Source organism: Numenius arquata, chromosome 4 (assembly GCF_964106895.1).
Source record: "Numenius arquata chromosome 4, bNumArq3.hap1.1, whole genome shotgun sequence".
Taxonomy (NCBI): domain Eukaryota; kingdom Metazoa; phylum Chordata; class Aves; order Charadriiformes; family Scolopacidae; genus Numenius; species Numenius arquata.
Genome location: NC_133579.1, coordinates 44,644,117 through 44,661,071, shown reverse-complemented (window position 1 = coordinate 44,661,071; position 16,955 = coordinate 44,644,117). Strand labels below are relative to the sequence as shown.

The following is a 16,955-nucleotide window of genomic DNA, read 5'->3' as shown; positions in this document are numbered from 1 at the left end:
TATTTTAACAGAAATTTAAGAAAAGGATGTTCCTGGTCTTTACCCCAAACAACAGAAATCTGGTGGAAATCGAAATACCAAGTAATTGTTTGCTAAGGAAACCAAACCTTTATTCTTAAATACTGGCAAATTGACTATACAAAACTGCTGACACTCAAAGACTGTCATTATTCAAAATTTATAGCCAAACCCAAGTCACCTACACTTTGAAATAACACAAGTAACATAACAGAGCTTAAGTCTAAACACAAACAGGGTTTCTGAACTTTTTTAATGTTTGATTTTTTTGCCTGTTAGCATCTCTAAAGTAAGGAGAAAAAAGCAGAGAAACATTAGCAATGAAAATGAAGTATCAGTACTCAACTTTAAAAGGAAGGAGATTATACATACAGTGCTCAAAAACTGGTAAGAAGCTACAGAGCTAAAGAAAAACTTTAGAAATGGCATAAGACAGTTTAGAAAGAACACATATTTACTATTTTGTTGTTAAGACTATAGGATTAATGGCCATGATTCAATCTAGTCTGTAGTTGACTGAAACCGTAATCAAATTTGTACACCTCAAAATCATTCCATGTGCAATATTACAGAGTAGTACTCAGAAGAACTTTAATGTACCATTAACATTTTAAGTATCCCCCTAGATAACTTAATATACATCCTCAAAATATTTCACAAAGTTCGTTTCAATTTATCACCATATTTCCAAATTCCCTATTTTAAGCTTGTAGCAAAAAAAAAAAGTTATAAAGAACTCCTTTTCAAAGGATTTGTGTTCACTTTCCCACTTTCTGAGCATAACATCTGGAAATACACTAAAAAATGCATCTTGCATGTAAGTAAAATTTAACTTCTTGTTCTCTATGAAATAAATTCACTGTTTTGTAGAGAAACAACGGGCAACAACCTAACCAACATTTTAGTCATTCCTGCACAAGCAATGGTTCAACCTGGCCTCATTACTTCAAATTAGCTAAGAGGATTCTACAAGATATTTGCACCTGCTACCTGGGCATACTTCTGACCTGCTAATATTTATAAGTGGTTTAGATTTCTAAGCTGAAGTATAGTAAAACCAAAATAAGTTTTTACTCAAGTTGTATAGAACTGGCAATCTGGGGAAATAAGGCCCAAAACACCACAAATATCAAAGACACTTCCCCTCCTTTTGGGCCCCTTGTTTGGATCTACTGGCTACTTTCAGCTACAACTGGCACAATCTTGAGTCCTGAATAGATTTTATAAAATGGGCCAAAACTCATTTCTGCTCCCATTAAAATCAAAAAACAGCACCCATGCAACCAGTTGTGAGAGCAGCAAAGGAAAAACAACATGGAGACTAGAAAGAGCTCAAAAAGCAAGAAAAGTTTTAGATATTTCTCATCTACTAACACTAGAGAACTGAAAGACTCAAAGCAACAAGGGAGCAGGTTATATCAGTCCTTCATATCTTATCTTACTTTTTGCAGTAGCTCTGCCATTAGCCTGTAACAAAGGGAAGCTTTCGGTTCTCTTCACCTTTAACAACAGGTTAGGCAACCATTAGACTCATCAGTTCAAAAATAAAGTAGTATTTGAGAGATCAGAGAGCCTAGTCCCCAGAATGAGTGGCTGACAAGTAGAGACCACCATCAATCTGAGCATATTTTGAACTACCTTATGGTAAAGAGAGTCGAATCTGACACACAAAACAAGTACCCTTGTTGATCTTGTCATCAGTCAAGTTTCAAAAATGAGGGGCAAGAGTCAAAACAACACTACCAGAAGACAGAACTCATACTGAAACCTTGCTACTGTTGTGACATGGGCCATGAAGTGTTATCTGCATACTTGTCATTAAGGAGAACAAGAGATAATAGCTTCTCTAGCATAAAGCCGACAATTTCAGACCTTAAAGAGAAATCTTACCCCACTGAGATTTTGGAACAAAAAAAAGTGTTATTACAGTGAGTAGACCTAAAACATTTTCCAAATGATGAGCTGGTATCAATATAGTGCATGTGAAAAATCAGTAGAGGAAATACATATGTGAGTATTCAAATCAATCTCAGGGAACAACAATCTGATTACAGTCACACTGGAAGATAAAGGTATGTTACGCAAACAAAAAAAACAGGTATAACTGCTACATTTCCATAAGTCTATCTTTTATTTATGGTGCGTTTATTTATGTTCCTAGAAACTCCTATTTAGATTTTGTGTCTTTCCTGCAACTCAAAAAGCACTCAGGAAGCAACCACCAAGGTGGCCAAAGACTTTCATACAGTCATATAAACATCTAGTCTGGATGCTTTTATATGGAAATCTCTGGAGGTCTCCATAGAAGGACCTCTGGGGACCTTCTGTTGTAAGCAGAGTCAGATCAGGTTATCCAGGGTCTAGTCAAGCTGAGTTCAGTTTCCATATACAGAAGGTTATCACCACATAGAGACTGTCCATATAAATATATGACAATCTAAGATGAAAAATATCTTGAGTACTGTTTTCAGCTGAATAGCCTCCAAAACTCAGATGCAGTTTTCTTTTCTCCATTCACTAATCATCATCTTTTCCTAATTTTGCATGTATTAAATCAAAACAAAACAATGCTCTGTCATACACAGAAGATGGGAGTCTGACATTTAGAATCAAAACTGTTTCTGAAGTTGACACTAGCATCCTCCTTCCTTTGCCTAAGAAAACGCACGGACAACAAAAAAGTACTCCACCCTAAATGAAAGCGCTCTAAAAAGATAAGAAAGATGCCATTTGGTTGACTGAAGAAACCTTTAGCACCTAAGCAGCTTAATAACGCCACTGAAGAAACAAATCAGGTCACTTCTAAATTGAAGTTAACATACTTGAAACTCTGAAGAATCACACTATACACTAAGGAAATTTAGCATATTTGTACATTTCAGTAGTTAATGACACCTGCATTCTCAGAAATATTTGGTAAAGTGGACTAGAGTTCAGCCTTGACATGTTAAAATGTATCTTTACAAATGTATCTTTCATGGAAGTAAACTACACTTAACTGCTTGCACTCATGTAAAAAATACATTTTTCACTCAAGCCACTGACCCATGTTATTTTAGTTGCCAACGCTACTAACTTTTGAGGAATCATTCCAGCCATACTAACAGCATCAGCATTACCAGTGAGACAAAGCAACACCATTAACAATGGTTCTGGGTAAGACCAAACTCAAACAAAGCATTTCAGCCAGTGAAGTGCCTGTAAAGCAATATAAACAAGCAGTTTATAAGTTTAAGTGTCTGGCCTTATATGGCCAAACACAGAAGAATCTGAAAATCTGAAAAACAAACTACTTCTACAAGTTTCTCTAGACTTATTTAGACTGTGGTATTTCAGTGCTGACATTAAGGTGTCATTTACCAGCTGTCTTCTGTGCTTCACAACTGAGCCAGTGAATGCTACTATGAAATTTTCAATGAACATACTCATGATCAGACATCACTCATCTGAAGGGTCTTCAGTGAAGGTTTACTTTGACACATGGGAAGCCAACACAACAGAAGGACTGGTGCTTACTGGCTTTATATACATTTGAATCAAAAGAACAGTCTTTGGGGGTGGGATGGGGAGGAAGAAAACACCACAAACTAAAAAAAAAAAAAAAAAACCCACAAAGTAAGAGAGTTCTTCTGACCTAAGCAACATGAAGTTTCTTCTGTTTTCATTGGTGACGAAGTAACCAGCAATTGAAGGAAGAACAAACTGAACTCATTTCAAACCCAGAATAACAAGGAAAGTAGTCCTTTCTTCTCTATGGGAAGTCACCAAACAATTTCTGCCCCCTCCATTCATCTGGACAGCATGCCAATATCTGTTTTTCTGCTTATTTCAGTGGGCAGCACTGGTTCACAAACTGTTCTGATCTCCCAAGTGATATTTCAGACTGCTTGTCAGCAAAGCAGAAGAATAATTACCTTGGAAAAATGATGATGATGATCCAAAAAAGCACAGACCTATATCAGAAGCATAATTAGTCCCTGAACTATCTGGAAATTCTCCAATTAATTATGTAGTATATAAATAAAATTGATAATCACACCAAAGCTGTTTCAAAAAAAAAAAAATATTAGGCAGCTCTAATAGCAGAGAATTTGCCTAGAAGGCTGCAAGTTGTTGCAAATACAGTTAGTGCTCTTGACATTGGCACCTCCTGCTTTTGCGAGTAGTACTGGACACCAAGGTACAGCTTCCAAGCTGCACTGAGGCAGAGAGAGTTGCCAGGGAAAAGGCTGAACACAACATGCAGACAAATGAATCCCTTTCAAAGACTTTTTGAAAATGAAAGAACACTTGCTGTTAAAAAAAAAAGGCTTGCACATTTTCAAGTCTATCAGGGTAAGAGTCCTCTGAGCTAGTAAAACATGGCCACTAATAGTTACCTTAAGTTATACTAACTGCAAAAAGAAAGCCACCTACCTAATTAGTTCAGTCATGCTCCAGAAAGTTGCAAATGAAAAGTAGAATGACTTCATTTCTGGGTAGAATGATTTCATTTCCTACTTCTGACTTGGTCATAATCCTTAGCAAAAGCCAATGTTTCTACCTAACAATACATAAGCTTTTGGTAAATTCAATGCAGTAAAAGCATCATCCCATTTCTAAACTGTAGATAGCAAGAAATTCCTCTGATTTAAAGTGAATCCCAAAGGCACATCTTTGTCAAGCTAAAGCCACAGAAAAATCCCCAATGTTAAACATTTAAGTACAAACTACTTAGAAACTGCACAAACTACTAAGAAAACAGTTAACAAGTATTGGAAAGGACAGCCAAGTAACAGAAAGCCAGAAAAAGTGCTACAAAGCAGTTGGTTTTCCAAGATTCAAAATTCCATCAGAGATCCAAAATTCATGCAAAACATTGCCTTTTCACAACTGAGCCCAAAACTCTGCCTGCCAACTTGTTTTGTACTAACAACCGCGTGCCTCAAAACTGGAATCTTTTTTTGTGCAATTTTGATGAAGTTAAACTCCAGGGTAGCTCTTCAGAAAAGCAGAGTTGTTAAGGAAAAGAATAAACTACAGCAACTTTGCATTTTAGATGAAGTTTAGCTTAAATTAGCTCTCCAGTTTTATTTTAAACAAGCTTCAAAAGTTTCAGACTGTACACTAGCATGTGAATATTCAATTGCAGACACTAAAATAGCAATATATTCTATTAGCTTCTCACTAATAGAAAACATTTCCTGTGCAGATAAGCTGTTTTTGCCTAGGTAAGATTCAGCAGTAGGGGAGGACAGTTAAAGGTGGGGAGGAATTTGTGTAATCACTTAGACTAAAACAAAAGGCACACTTCGAGAGACAAGTGGGGCTCAGTAGATGGCTGAGGATTGCAGAGGTAGCTGGGAAGATCATGTGATAACAGCTTTCAAAGATGGTGCCCCATCGGTGTTAATGTGCCTGCAAGGAAACAGTGGAACACCTGTGGTACACAAAGGGAAAGCAGACTGGTCTAAATGAAAAAGGGTGAAAAATATTTCAGTGAAGTGCCTAAAACAAGCACTTGTGTAGTAACTACAAAGAATTTGAGCATCAAGCTGTAACTTTCCCTAACTCAATGCTGACATTACTGTCCAGATGAAAATTCCTCATTATTCATCAAAGTTTCAATGTTTAAAGCGCCATCTGATTATTTTTTTTATTCTGTATTAAGTGGCAGTTACCATCTCTAGACATATAAATCAACTCACAGGCTGAATGAAAAGTATTCTCTGACATACCAGCCTCAAAGTGTTTTGATGAGCAGCACAAAGTCCAGCTGGAGGTCAGCAGCTAGTGGTACATCCCAAAAGCTGATACTAGGGTCAATACTAGTTAACACCTCCATTAATGACCTGGATTACGGGAGACAGCAACCCTCAGCAAGGTTGCAGATTATACAAAATTGGAAGGAGTGGCTGATACATAAAATGGTTGTGCTGCCATAAAGAAGGACCTCATCAGGCTGGAAAAAATGGGCTGACAGAAATCTCATGAAGTTTGCAAAAGGGAAATGCTAAACTCTGCCCTTGGGAAGGAATAATCCCACACACCGGTACATACTGGGCACTGACCAGATGGAAAGCAGCATGAAGTGACCAGGGATTCCTGGTGAACAAATGGAACATGAGCCAGCAACATGCACTTGCATTAAGGAAGGCCAACAGCATCCCAGGCTACATTACGAAGAATATCTCTAGCAGATCAAGGGAAGTGATCATCTCCCTTCTACTCAGCACTGGTGAGGCCACCCACGGAGTGCTGGGACCAGGTCCGGGGTCCCCAGTAACAGAAAGACATGGACATACAGGAGTGAGTCCAATACAGGTCCATGAAGATCAATAAGGAACTGAAACATTTGTCATACAATAAAATTATGACAGAACTCAAACTGCTTAATCTCAAGAAGAGAAAGCCCATAAAGGATGCTATTGACGGGTCTAACTAATGAGAGGGTGGAAAGAAGATGAAGCCAGACTCTTCTCATTGGTGCCCAGTAAAAGGACAAGAAGTAAAAGGCATAAGCTGAAATACAGAAAACACAATTTAATTTAAGAAAACAATCTTTTTTACTGGAACAAGTTGCCCAGAGTCGTAGCAGAGTCTCCATCCTTGGAGACACTCAAACCCTGACAGGACAAAGCCTTGAGCAACCTGCTGTAGCTGACCCTGTTTTGGGCAGGAGGGTAGGACTAGGTGACTTCCAGAGGCCCCCTCCAACCTCAACTATTCTGTGATTCTGCAAAATGCTTGAACAATCTCAAAGCAGAAACTGAAGCAAATACATCTTGCGTCATGCCCAAAGTACCAAGGAAGTGCTGAATCAAACAAAAAAGACAAGGTTATTAAATTAAAAAATATCCTAGCCCTAGACTCCCAAGAACTGTTACACAGGGATGAAAACATTGTAAGAACTTAACAAAATAATGAGCTGGTTTCTTTGAAACCTCGTTTTGGTCATCACAGACAACCTACAACCCACAACTTGCATTAAAGCTCATGCGAGGCAGCTCTTTTGACTAATAGTTTTAATAATCAAGAATGAGGAGTATTTACCTACAGATAGACACACTGAGCATTTTTCTTCCCCTTACACTATAATGGATACATTAGCTAAAACACTTCAGGTTAGTTGGGTAACATACAGTCTCCCTGCACATTCACCTCCCAGCACATTTAAGCACACAATATTTTGGTTAAAAGTTTTGACACATGCCCAGAATTAATTTTCTGTTCTCCATCTTTAAAACGTGTTACAGAAAGTTACAAGTGTAGTCAGATCTGTTCTAATAATTCAAAATCAAGACAACTAAACGAGCCTAGACAGGACAGTACTATTTCTTCAGATTCAAAAACTAGCTTACAGATGCACCACCTACATGAAGTTTCTATTTTAAGAACAGGAAGTTAAATAGCCTAAAGATCTGCAAATATCCCACTGGTTAGGCACCAGGAGTCTCAAATACAACTTAAGGAGTCAAACATCTGATACCCTCCCTTCAACTTATTCCTAGGTGTCAGTGTGCTGTGGAAGGGCTCTTATTTTCAGAGACGTGTCTCAATCAGCGAACCCTTTCCCACCCATTCTTTTCCCCACACTTCTGATAAATACTTTTATGATTACAAGAAGTTTAGCACATGCTATATGAAGCTTATCTTCAGAGGTTTTTAGACTGACAGCACAGCGCAAATGATCTACACTTCCGATTTGATCACTTTCTCATGAAAAACTTGCTCCATTTAGTTGGCTCATACCTGATTACTGGCGGCCATTATCAAGGTTCTCGTAGGCGTAGATTGGGGTTTACCACTTGGCATAGGCAATGCTGGTGGTAAACTGGCCATAAGCTGAGTCGGTGCTTGCAGACTGAACTGGTAAACATTAGGAGCTGTGCAAGGTGGTGTATCAGAATCCTTTTGGCAGAGAAAAAGGGGAAAAGAAAAGCAACTTTACAGAAAGTACAGTATATACAGGCTATGCATGTGAAAATGCACCCAAATATCAACTCGTGAATACTGTAAAATTTAATGATTTTTTTCAATAGTAAAAAAAATAAAATACAAGCCATCACTGCGTTTATTTTACATATCGAGCAAAAGTTTAATTGAACCTGCACCAAGGAGATAATGTCAACAGGTCTATCACAGGTCAGTTCCAGTCAGCACACCCTAAAGCCAAACTTGTAGCTCTACCAAATTCGAATTAAAAGATGGGAACTACGGTTGGGGAAAAAAAAAATGGAACAAGAACAGCGACACTGTAAGTGATACATGTGCTAGAATTTTAGGTGCCATGAAAGAATCAGTCCTCTGAACTGTGTTCTGGATTGTACTTATCTGAATAGCAAAGTTACTCACTATAATGTTTATAGTCTTCTCCCATTCTACCCAACAGCAAAGTTAGGGCTCCACCTACCAAGAAACAAGGAGACAGTCTGCCAGTCAGGACTAGTATATGTGCACCAGCCATCCATTTCACTGACAGGAGCACTGCTCCCCTCGCTTTCCATCAGAAATCTGCTGCTTTTTTACCTCACTCTTAACTCCAAAGTATTCTGAACTTGAAAACAATGAGAAAAAAAACCTATTCTTCGTCCCAAACCACTAGTGTTTTTTCCATTCCCATCCATTTGGCTCAAAGTATAGGAAGAGATGGGTATTGGCCAATTAGTAGTTTAGGAGTTACTAAATTAAAAGACAGTATTGGCTCAGATCATCAAGGATCCTTACTGTTAAAGTAATGAATGAAATATTCTATTGCTCTTTCTCTAAAGATTAACTGCCTGGAAGCAAAAACTCTTCACTTAAACCAAGCAAACTTCAAATAAACTTCCAGCACTACTACTTGCCCTCATATGGCCTTGCTTTCCAAATTGGATTCTTCAGTTAGGAAATAGGCTGGCTAAGAAAACATGTTCAAGAACAGAAACAAGAAAATATTTTAAAGCTTTTCTTGGGGAAAGGTGAAGGTCATTTGAGAGAGACTGACACTTGTGAATACTGAGAAACATAAGCAATGAATCACTAGAAAACAAAGCTTGCATCCCAGCTGAAGTGAATTCCACAGTAGAAACAGCCCTCAATAAAACTGTCAGCTGTTAGAACAATCACTCCTTTATTGGTCCATATGAAGCTGTGCTTACTAAAAAGTAAGTTCTAGAAAGAAAGGAGCTGCTCTTCTACTAGTTCAACTAGTGGTAAAAGTTACAGCATGCCTTTGTGAAGCAGTTTCAGATACTTGCATCGTGAATTCACTAGAGACAGACCATACTGGTAACAAGAACCTGTGCGGAAATTTAAGTCTTATTGATGAGATCAGACGTTTACCATTTAAGAAGTATGTTCACAGTGGGCAACCACATGCTGCAGCAGTGATCAAAAAATTAAGCTTAGTTGTATGCACGTGAAAAGCTGACTGCCTGGATGACATGGCATTTTTCTCCTTTGCCCAATCCTACATTAGCCAAGGGAACAGGTTAAGGTCTCTACAAAGATGAAGCTGATATATTCTTAACTAAGTAGGTGGTAGAGTCAGGTACAGCGGCAAGAATTTGGATTTCTAAGCTGAAGTTTCTTTAGAAACAGGTCTCATAAGAGTAGACTGTATTCCTCTTCTGAGACAATCCTGGATTGCTAACAGGACTGCTGTATGGAGTTGATACACTGACTTCTCACCAGCACCAAACTCCTGTTGTGAAGGAGAGTATCACCTTTCTTCCTCAAACTGAAAGGTTAACCTCAGCGATCAAAAAGCTCAGGCTAATGTGAACAAAACTGATTTTCCACAAGCACTGCCTACACTGAGGGATTAAGTCTTACTTGGTCTTCTGGACAGCATTCTCAAGTGTAATGTGCAAACTTGAAGCATTACAGAAGCTCAGAAGACCTACAAGTAAGAAAACATACAGGTAATATACTCTGACACTTTAGGTCCATGTCTGGAAGACAAAAGCTCTGACCCTTACTGGGATAAGGGCTACAGAGGTCACATTGTAAAAAGATGAATGTAAAATAAAGGGGTAAGGTCCCTCAATTGATTTCAGCAATAATTTAGAGATAAAGCTACAATGACTGCACTGAGAGTCAAGGTAAGCTCCTGATATCTTGAATACTACTACTATGAATGCCAATCATACAGAGTCCCTCATCCTGCAAGGAAAATGTTTTCTAAAGAGATGCTTTTGGAAACAAAGAGAGACTGCCAGATACAGTCTGGGAAGTTTCTATTTTAAAACATACTCATACTCTTTAAACCAGTTTCAACTTCCTGCGTAAGAACTTAGTACCTAGAAGGACAAATTCTACTATTCATAGCCTCGATTACTGAAGACTATTTAATTTATCTTAATGTTGGAAAGAAGACAAAGTATGGAAGAGACCTAGAAACTCAACTGTTACTGATGAACTCTCATCTAACTCCAAATTTTGCTTTAGAAATGGGATCCCCTGACTTTCTGTCTAGTCAGAAACAATGAAACACTGCAGTCATATGAAAGATGAAGAGCCGAAGCAATCTTACAATCCAAACTTCTGTTCCTAACATCAGAAGAGAACAAAAAGTCCTTTACTGCTCTGCAAAATGCATCTCCCATTATAAGTCCCCCCACAACTTCAGCAGCAAGAGAATATTGACTTGCCAGAAGCTCCTTATTAACTACATCTGGCTGTAAGAGCTTATTTCAATTCCATGAATAACTCAAGGCTTAAGATACAAGGTGAACTGTACTGGTGCATTTATCCATCAAAACAATAGTTGAGTTTCCAAGAATTTCAAGGGTACTCAATTATACTCATAAGCTTCCTTTCCATGATTCTAAATGCATGAAAAAGTGGCACTGCCTTCTTTGTTTCATGATGTAGTGAGTTGAGAAGCTTCAGTTGACTGACAAGCTCATTTTAGAGCTTTCAGTTTCCAAGACATATTTTTGAAAAAAGCTGGAGTGGCCTAAGAAGTTTAATTCACGATCCCAGTCCATTTAAGGTTTGGTCCAGTGGTAGAAGAGTCTAACTATCTTAGAAATCAGTATTCAGAAATCAAAATTTAAACAACAGAATGCAAGACCCCTGCTAATGTGACAGATTTGGGTTCTTACACTCTACTCCCTACCTGCCAAGAATTAACTACAGAGGTCTTGGCAAAAAGGTTCTTACTGTTTTTATTCTCCAATCTTCTCCCACTAATTTAACTTTTTTCTTTTTCCTCTTTCCCACAGCATTCAGGAGCTGGAAGCCCTGAGAGAACAATGACCTCTTCAGTAAAAATTGTGTTCCATCTCTGAAAGCAAAGAACTGAAAACAGTGATAAAATTGGTGTTTATATTTAACATTTCAAACTATTCAGGCTTTTTTCATGTGTTCCTTTCTTACAGTTAAAGTGATTTAACAGGTAAGTGCTGCCAGTCTTACTCCTTTTGCCTCCTTTCCCATTCTGTCCTGCATTACACCTACATTAGGATTTGACGTTATTATGAGCCAATTCACAGAGGCAAACCACAGAAACAGTAATCCACTGTTTACTATCTTCACCTTCTGAATCAGCTCACCACAGGATCAGATGAACACCAGTACAGAAAAACAGGAGTAGCTAGTGAACAGAAACATCCCTAGCAAGAACATTCGACTACTGGATTGGCTTAGTAAAACTGTACAACCACACTCCTTGGAACATAAAGCAACACTCGAAAACTTCTGATATTTCATAATTCTGGGCCACGTGCCACAGCAGAACTTCTAGGCATGCTCTTGCTTGAATGGTTTTAGCCTCAGCATATTTAACTCTGCTTGATAAAGCAACATGCTTCTAAGGTGATTTCATAGATTACACCCCTCTACCTCCTTTCTTCCACATCAGCTTGTGCCATTTCCCTTTTTGGTAGGTAGAGCCGTAACTTAAACATATAGTTTATTAAACTATCGTAAATAAAGTAGAATTGAGATGAACAAAATTTCTATGGGAGGTCAAAGGGTAGAGAATTTGCACCAATATGGTTGCAACATCTCCATGTGCCAGCCTATAAACAACACAAAACAGTCTTGAATAAGATGCAATTGGTTGATTTTTCTCCCTTTAAGTCAGCTGCATTACAAAAGGAAAATGTCTTGGTCATTGTGCTTGCAGGAGGGGAAAAGTGGAAGAAGATATATATAATACACAAGCAAACTGAAAAATATGTATCCTCCAAAAGCATTAGTTTTTGTTTTACAGAAAGAAAACTAAAAGTGTAATCTAATTAGCATCTACCAAGATTAAACACAAGCACAGTACTCCTTCAACCTCATTATATCCTGCATGCCTAGCTATAGGCTTATTCCATGTTTTATCAATACTCACTGTATTTCAGATCAGCCATCTTAAATAAAAAAAGGTCCTAGAAATGTGTCATTTCAAATTTCCTTTGTTATCTCTAATATTTTCCTTTCACAGGCTTTCAATTGGTCTGTATTGTTAAGAGTACAGTAATACCTCAAGTTTGGTTTTTTTTTTAACGTTAAGCACTGAATTATAGAACTCGTTATGCAAGCTGAATATATACCATACTAGCATATAAATATTGAGTTTCGGTTTTCTTTGATCCTAAAAAGGCTTAGATACCTCTTTTTTTTTTTTCAGGGGAGGGAGTTAAGATAATGGCAAGAACACGACTAGCATTTGGCATCAGAAAGTAGTCCGAGTTTGACTTTTATGAAATTGTCTGCTTCTCCTTACTTCACTGACATCACAGCAGTAAAATCCAATTTTACTTGCTGACTTATTCTAAACAGCAAAGGATAGAGAGGGAATGTATAACTTGTTATTAAATAAAATTACTTTATAATTGTGTTCAAAATTGTGCCTCCTACACCTTTGCAGAAATTTATTCTTCAAGTGGATATAGATAAAAGACTGCTTAAGCAACTGAGACAGAAGAACTGAAGAAGAGCACAAGACAGTATAAAACAGGACATTGTCAGAGATGAGGGTTAAAAAATCCAAAAACAAATGTGGCACTATACTGTGAAAGAGAAAAAAAGGCAAAAGCAGCACTGTAAAAATGTTCCCCTCTGGTCCACAGAAACTGTCAGTAATTTGTACAGCAAGAATAGGAGAAAAGAGTAGAGTTTTAAAGGATATGGGGCTTAAACTCTTAAATGCCCCAAATCAAATGTCAATCAAATGCTGTCCCCTGGTAATACCAGGTTGTCTGTGTCTGCACGCTCAGGGTTCCCCACTGCTCTCTCTGGAGACAGGTTGGCTGCAAGCACTTACTTTTTTTTTTAAAGACTAAAGATTAAAAGGCCTACTTTTTAGAGCACCTGTCTCTACTTTTTCAGGAAGGGGAAAAGAGCAAGAAAGAATCTGCACTCTTCTACAAGAAGACAATCAACTGTCCATACACATATTTGAATTGTTACTTTGGTTAGGACATAAGAATATTCAGGCATGTAGGAAGGGAGAAAATCTGTGCAGCAGTTGCTCTCAGACTAAGAATTTTGTTGGGCCACCCTCTTCTGCGCCCTCTCCTACACACATACTTTCAATTGGAATTCTACAAATTAATCATAGTCATTAAGACAGGTTTAACAGGACCTACAAGAGCTGTTACAGTAAGTATTCTGAAGTGTCCTACTTCAGAAGTATCTCTACTGCAGATAAGCACATGCCTTACACCTGCAAATTTAATTGCTTTAAAAGAAAGCAACATTTACCAAGACAAGATAAATCATGTCCTCTATCACCTCTATCTCTGAATAGGGAAGTACAACAGTTCCTGCTATTAATCTGAAATTCACAGTCTTTGACTAATAGGAAGGAAGGGGAGATGGTGATAACTTCATTAAGTATGTTGAGTTCAAGCCCTAAGGCACAATTACCACCGAGTCAGTAACAATTCCAAAGTCAGTGTGGATCTTGTATGCATTCAGTAGAATGATGGCAATAAGGAGTATTAGTCTTATCAGTCATATTTATATACTGCTCTCACAATGTATGCGTCTGATCAGAGTACTGAATACTTAATGCCTGCAGACAGTGAAAAGACGTTCTATTAAACACTTAAAGTACTCCTTGGCATATCCCCTACCTGATGGGGGCAGAACGTTGGCAGATCTGATGATGGGCATTCTGATGAAAGGTTGTTATTAAGGCTGAACAGCAATGCCTATGGCTAAAATGTCAAGAAGAGTCTGAAAGAACATACTGTAAATGCTAAAAAGTTAAATAGAGGCAAGGATTGTGTTCTTCCCCAAACTAGACTACACAGGTACCTTGTTCACTGAAAGTCCAACCACCTTGACACGACTGCATGGTCTTGACAACTCTTCACAAAATAATCTTGTCATAGAAGCCCAAAGAACATTATCATCAGAAACACTGAGATAAGGTATATGAAATGTCTTAGATCCAAACTTTTAACAGACAACTTTGAGCTTGTGTGCCAGACTGGATATGAGATTATATATCCATTAGGTAACAGAAAAGAGCTTTAAAGCTTTCCCATGAGCCATTACTTCTGTTATTGATATGCAGGTATCACTGTCACATAAAATGCTTTGCTTTACTTGGCAAAACAGCATCAAAACTCCAGAGCATACTTAGCACCAGGAATTACACCAGACCAAAATGAGACTGCAAAAACATACCTAGGATTATTTTTTACTTGGCAGACTGTTGATCAGCAGATATTCTCCAGCACTACTCTAGGACTTCCTGAGCTAATAAAAAGGAGCTTTCCACAATGCTTAAGCAATAAGAAATCTAGGTCACCAGTTACAGAGTGCAGGTCCAGAATGAAAAAACACCCAGGAAAAAAAAAAGGCATTTTCAAGAGGTCACTGCTTAGGTTCTCAGACTGACATCTGCAACTAGCCAGAACAAGTAGAGAGATGGGGGTGAGCATAGTTTCATCTGGCTTCAGATTCTCCTAACAATCATTTAACTCAGTAGGAAGGTTAAAGTGCGATTTCCTTATGCCAGCTTATTTTCTACTGTGGAACAGTCTTGAGTCTTGCTCCAAAAGGGTAAAAACTCACACACTTTGCATTGTCCTTTATAGCAAAGATATTTACAAAGCATCTTCCATTATTCATTTCAACATTTGTTGGATCATGTGGGAATGTGTAGTATTTTGCAACTTACCTGTTTGCACGAGTAAGTGAAGAATACATACTGCCTCTTTGTCAGGGCAGCATATGGTATTTTAAATACCTGCACAGCAGAATACTTCAATTACTACACAGATCAGTTTGATAATTAACAGAATCCATAAAAATGTATGCACAGCTGAGTATGTTTTGATGAACAGATTCCTTGTATCCATAGGTTTATTTCCATGTGTTCCTCGGTTTGCTCCTGATCACTAATATTTATATTCTTCATAGAGCGGAGGTAACAGGGCAGGAATTTTAATACTCAATAATATGCAAGGAACTACATTAGAAGTGCCAGTGAGAGTCAGAGCTCTGTATTGATAGGTACAGTAAGACAAACCCATAAATTGAACTGGTATCTCGCTAATAGTGATACCAGAAGACAGGTTACTCTTCTACATAGTCTTTGATCTGAAAATTACTGGTCCTTATGAAAGCTTTCTTTTATGACTAAGATTTTGAAGCTTCCTAGGACACTTACAAAAGACAGCACAACTAGAATTTCGTCAGCCACATAATGCTAGCATAAGGCATTTTGTAAATTGCTTTTGCTGCCTTGGGACAATCCATAAAAGGATACTTTTGGTACAAATTATGACTTAGTCTCATTAGATCCTATTCTTAGTTTTGGGCTGTGTAGACTATGGCCCAGAAGTGTGCTGCCCTGCAAGCTAGTCATGGATCTGCAGAGATGAAAGCAATCATCCTCCTGAATTTGAGGCAGTGTACTGAAGAAAAGTATATACATCTGAAATACATGGGGAAAGAGAAGGCTGTCCTTGAAGGAGGCAGTTCTCTCCTTCCTCAGTGGTACACGAGTGCTCATTTTCAAAAGGTTACCATCAGTATGCTCTCTGAAGGAAAGCAGTGGCAGGAATGCAAAGAACTCAGAGTAGTAACTTTAAGCTCTTATATCCCTACACTTCCATTTTTCTGAGTATGTACAAAAGTTGAGAGGCTGACTTCTAAATGTTAGCTCTGGTTTATGCCAATCCAGTCTCCAGAAAAACCTGCCCCTTTTTATTGTTCTATTCTGACACCTGTTCTCCTGCTGCTGGAACAAATCTATAACCCTTGCTACCTCTGAAGTGCCTGTAACTCCAAGACACCAGGAGCCTTGTCTATTCAGCTGCTGAGCCATGTTTATGGAAGACAAGTCAAAAAATCTGTAATGCTGCCGAACTTTAAGGAAGCAAATCTCTAAAAACCATACAGCATGCTATATTACAACCAACTAAACTTAACTATTGTTACAACCAGCTGTAAAACTGCAGAGTTTAATAAAAATTCTAGGATCTTTATAAGCAATACTGCACTGCTTTGATAATGCTTGTGTACTTATATATTGCCAATATTGCTTCCAGGACATATTGACAAATACATGCAAGGCCTCCAGACTTATGGCCAGTGTACAGTGATGTGATGATGTCAGAATACAGCCATCTCTGTGCTAGAGTGGACAGCTGCAATACTTGACCTTCAGTAGAAGCTGAAGTTCAGGGAGGGGCAATATGACCAAGTCAAGTCACAAGTCGCCAACCCTACTTCTTCCTCAACTTACATAAGTTGACTTCTATCATATTGGTAAGCAGATCTCAGAAAGGTCAAGGTGCAGCTGATCACTATTATCAGTGAAGCTTTAGCAGTAAATTGGAAAGCAAATACACTATCAAGTCCCTCTAATTTGACAGCTAGGATCTTGTAGTTAATACACTTCAGTTGATATTCTGCAGTCATGCAAAATACATCTCCAGAAACAGTGTCTTGATACAGACCTTGTGCTTAAAGTCAACAGTGGCATCACAGGGATGAATATTTTGCTAAGAAAACTACAA

At 38.1% G+C, this 16,955-nt stretch overlaps 1 protein-coding gene across 2 annotated transcripts in view; it reads right to left on the bottom strand.

Annotated features, from left to right (window-relative positions):
* Positions 1-16,955, bottom strand: part of TENT4A (terminal nucleotidyltransferase 4A) — a 61,676-nt gene that overhangs the window by 6,175 nt on the left and 38,546 nt on the right. The window contains exon 11 of one of the 2 annotated variants that reach the window (XM_074146400.1): positions 7,750-7,908. The exons of the other annotated variant lie outside the window; for it this stretch is intronic. Within the exon in view, the coding sequence (XP_074002501.1) occupies positions 7,750-7,908 (159 nt within the window). The remainder of the gene's footprint in view (positions 1-7,749; positions 7,909-16,955) is intronic. 2 annotated transcript variants of the gene reach the window in all.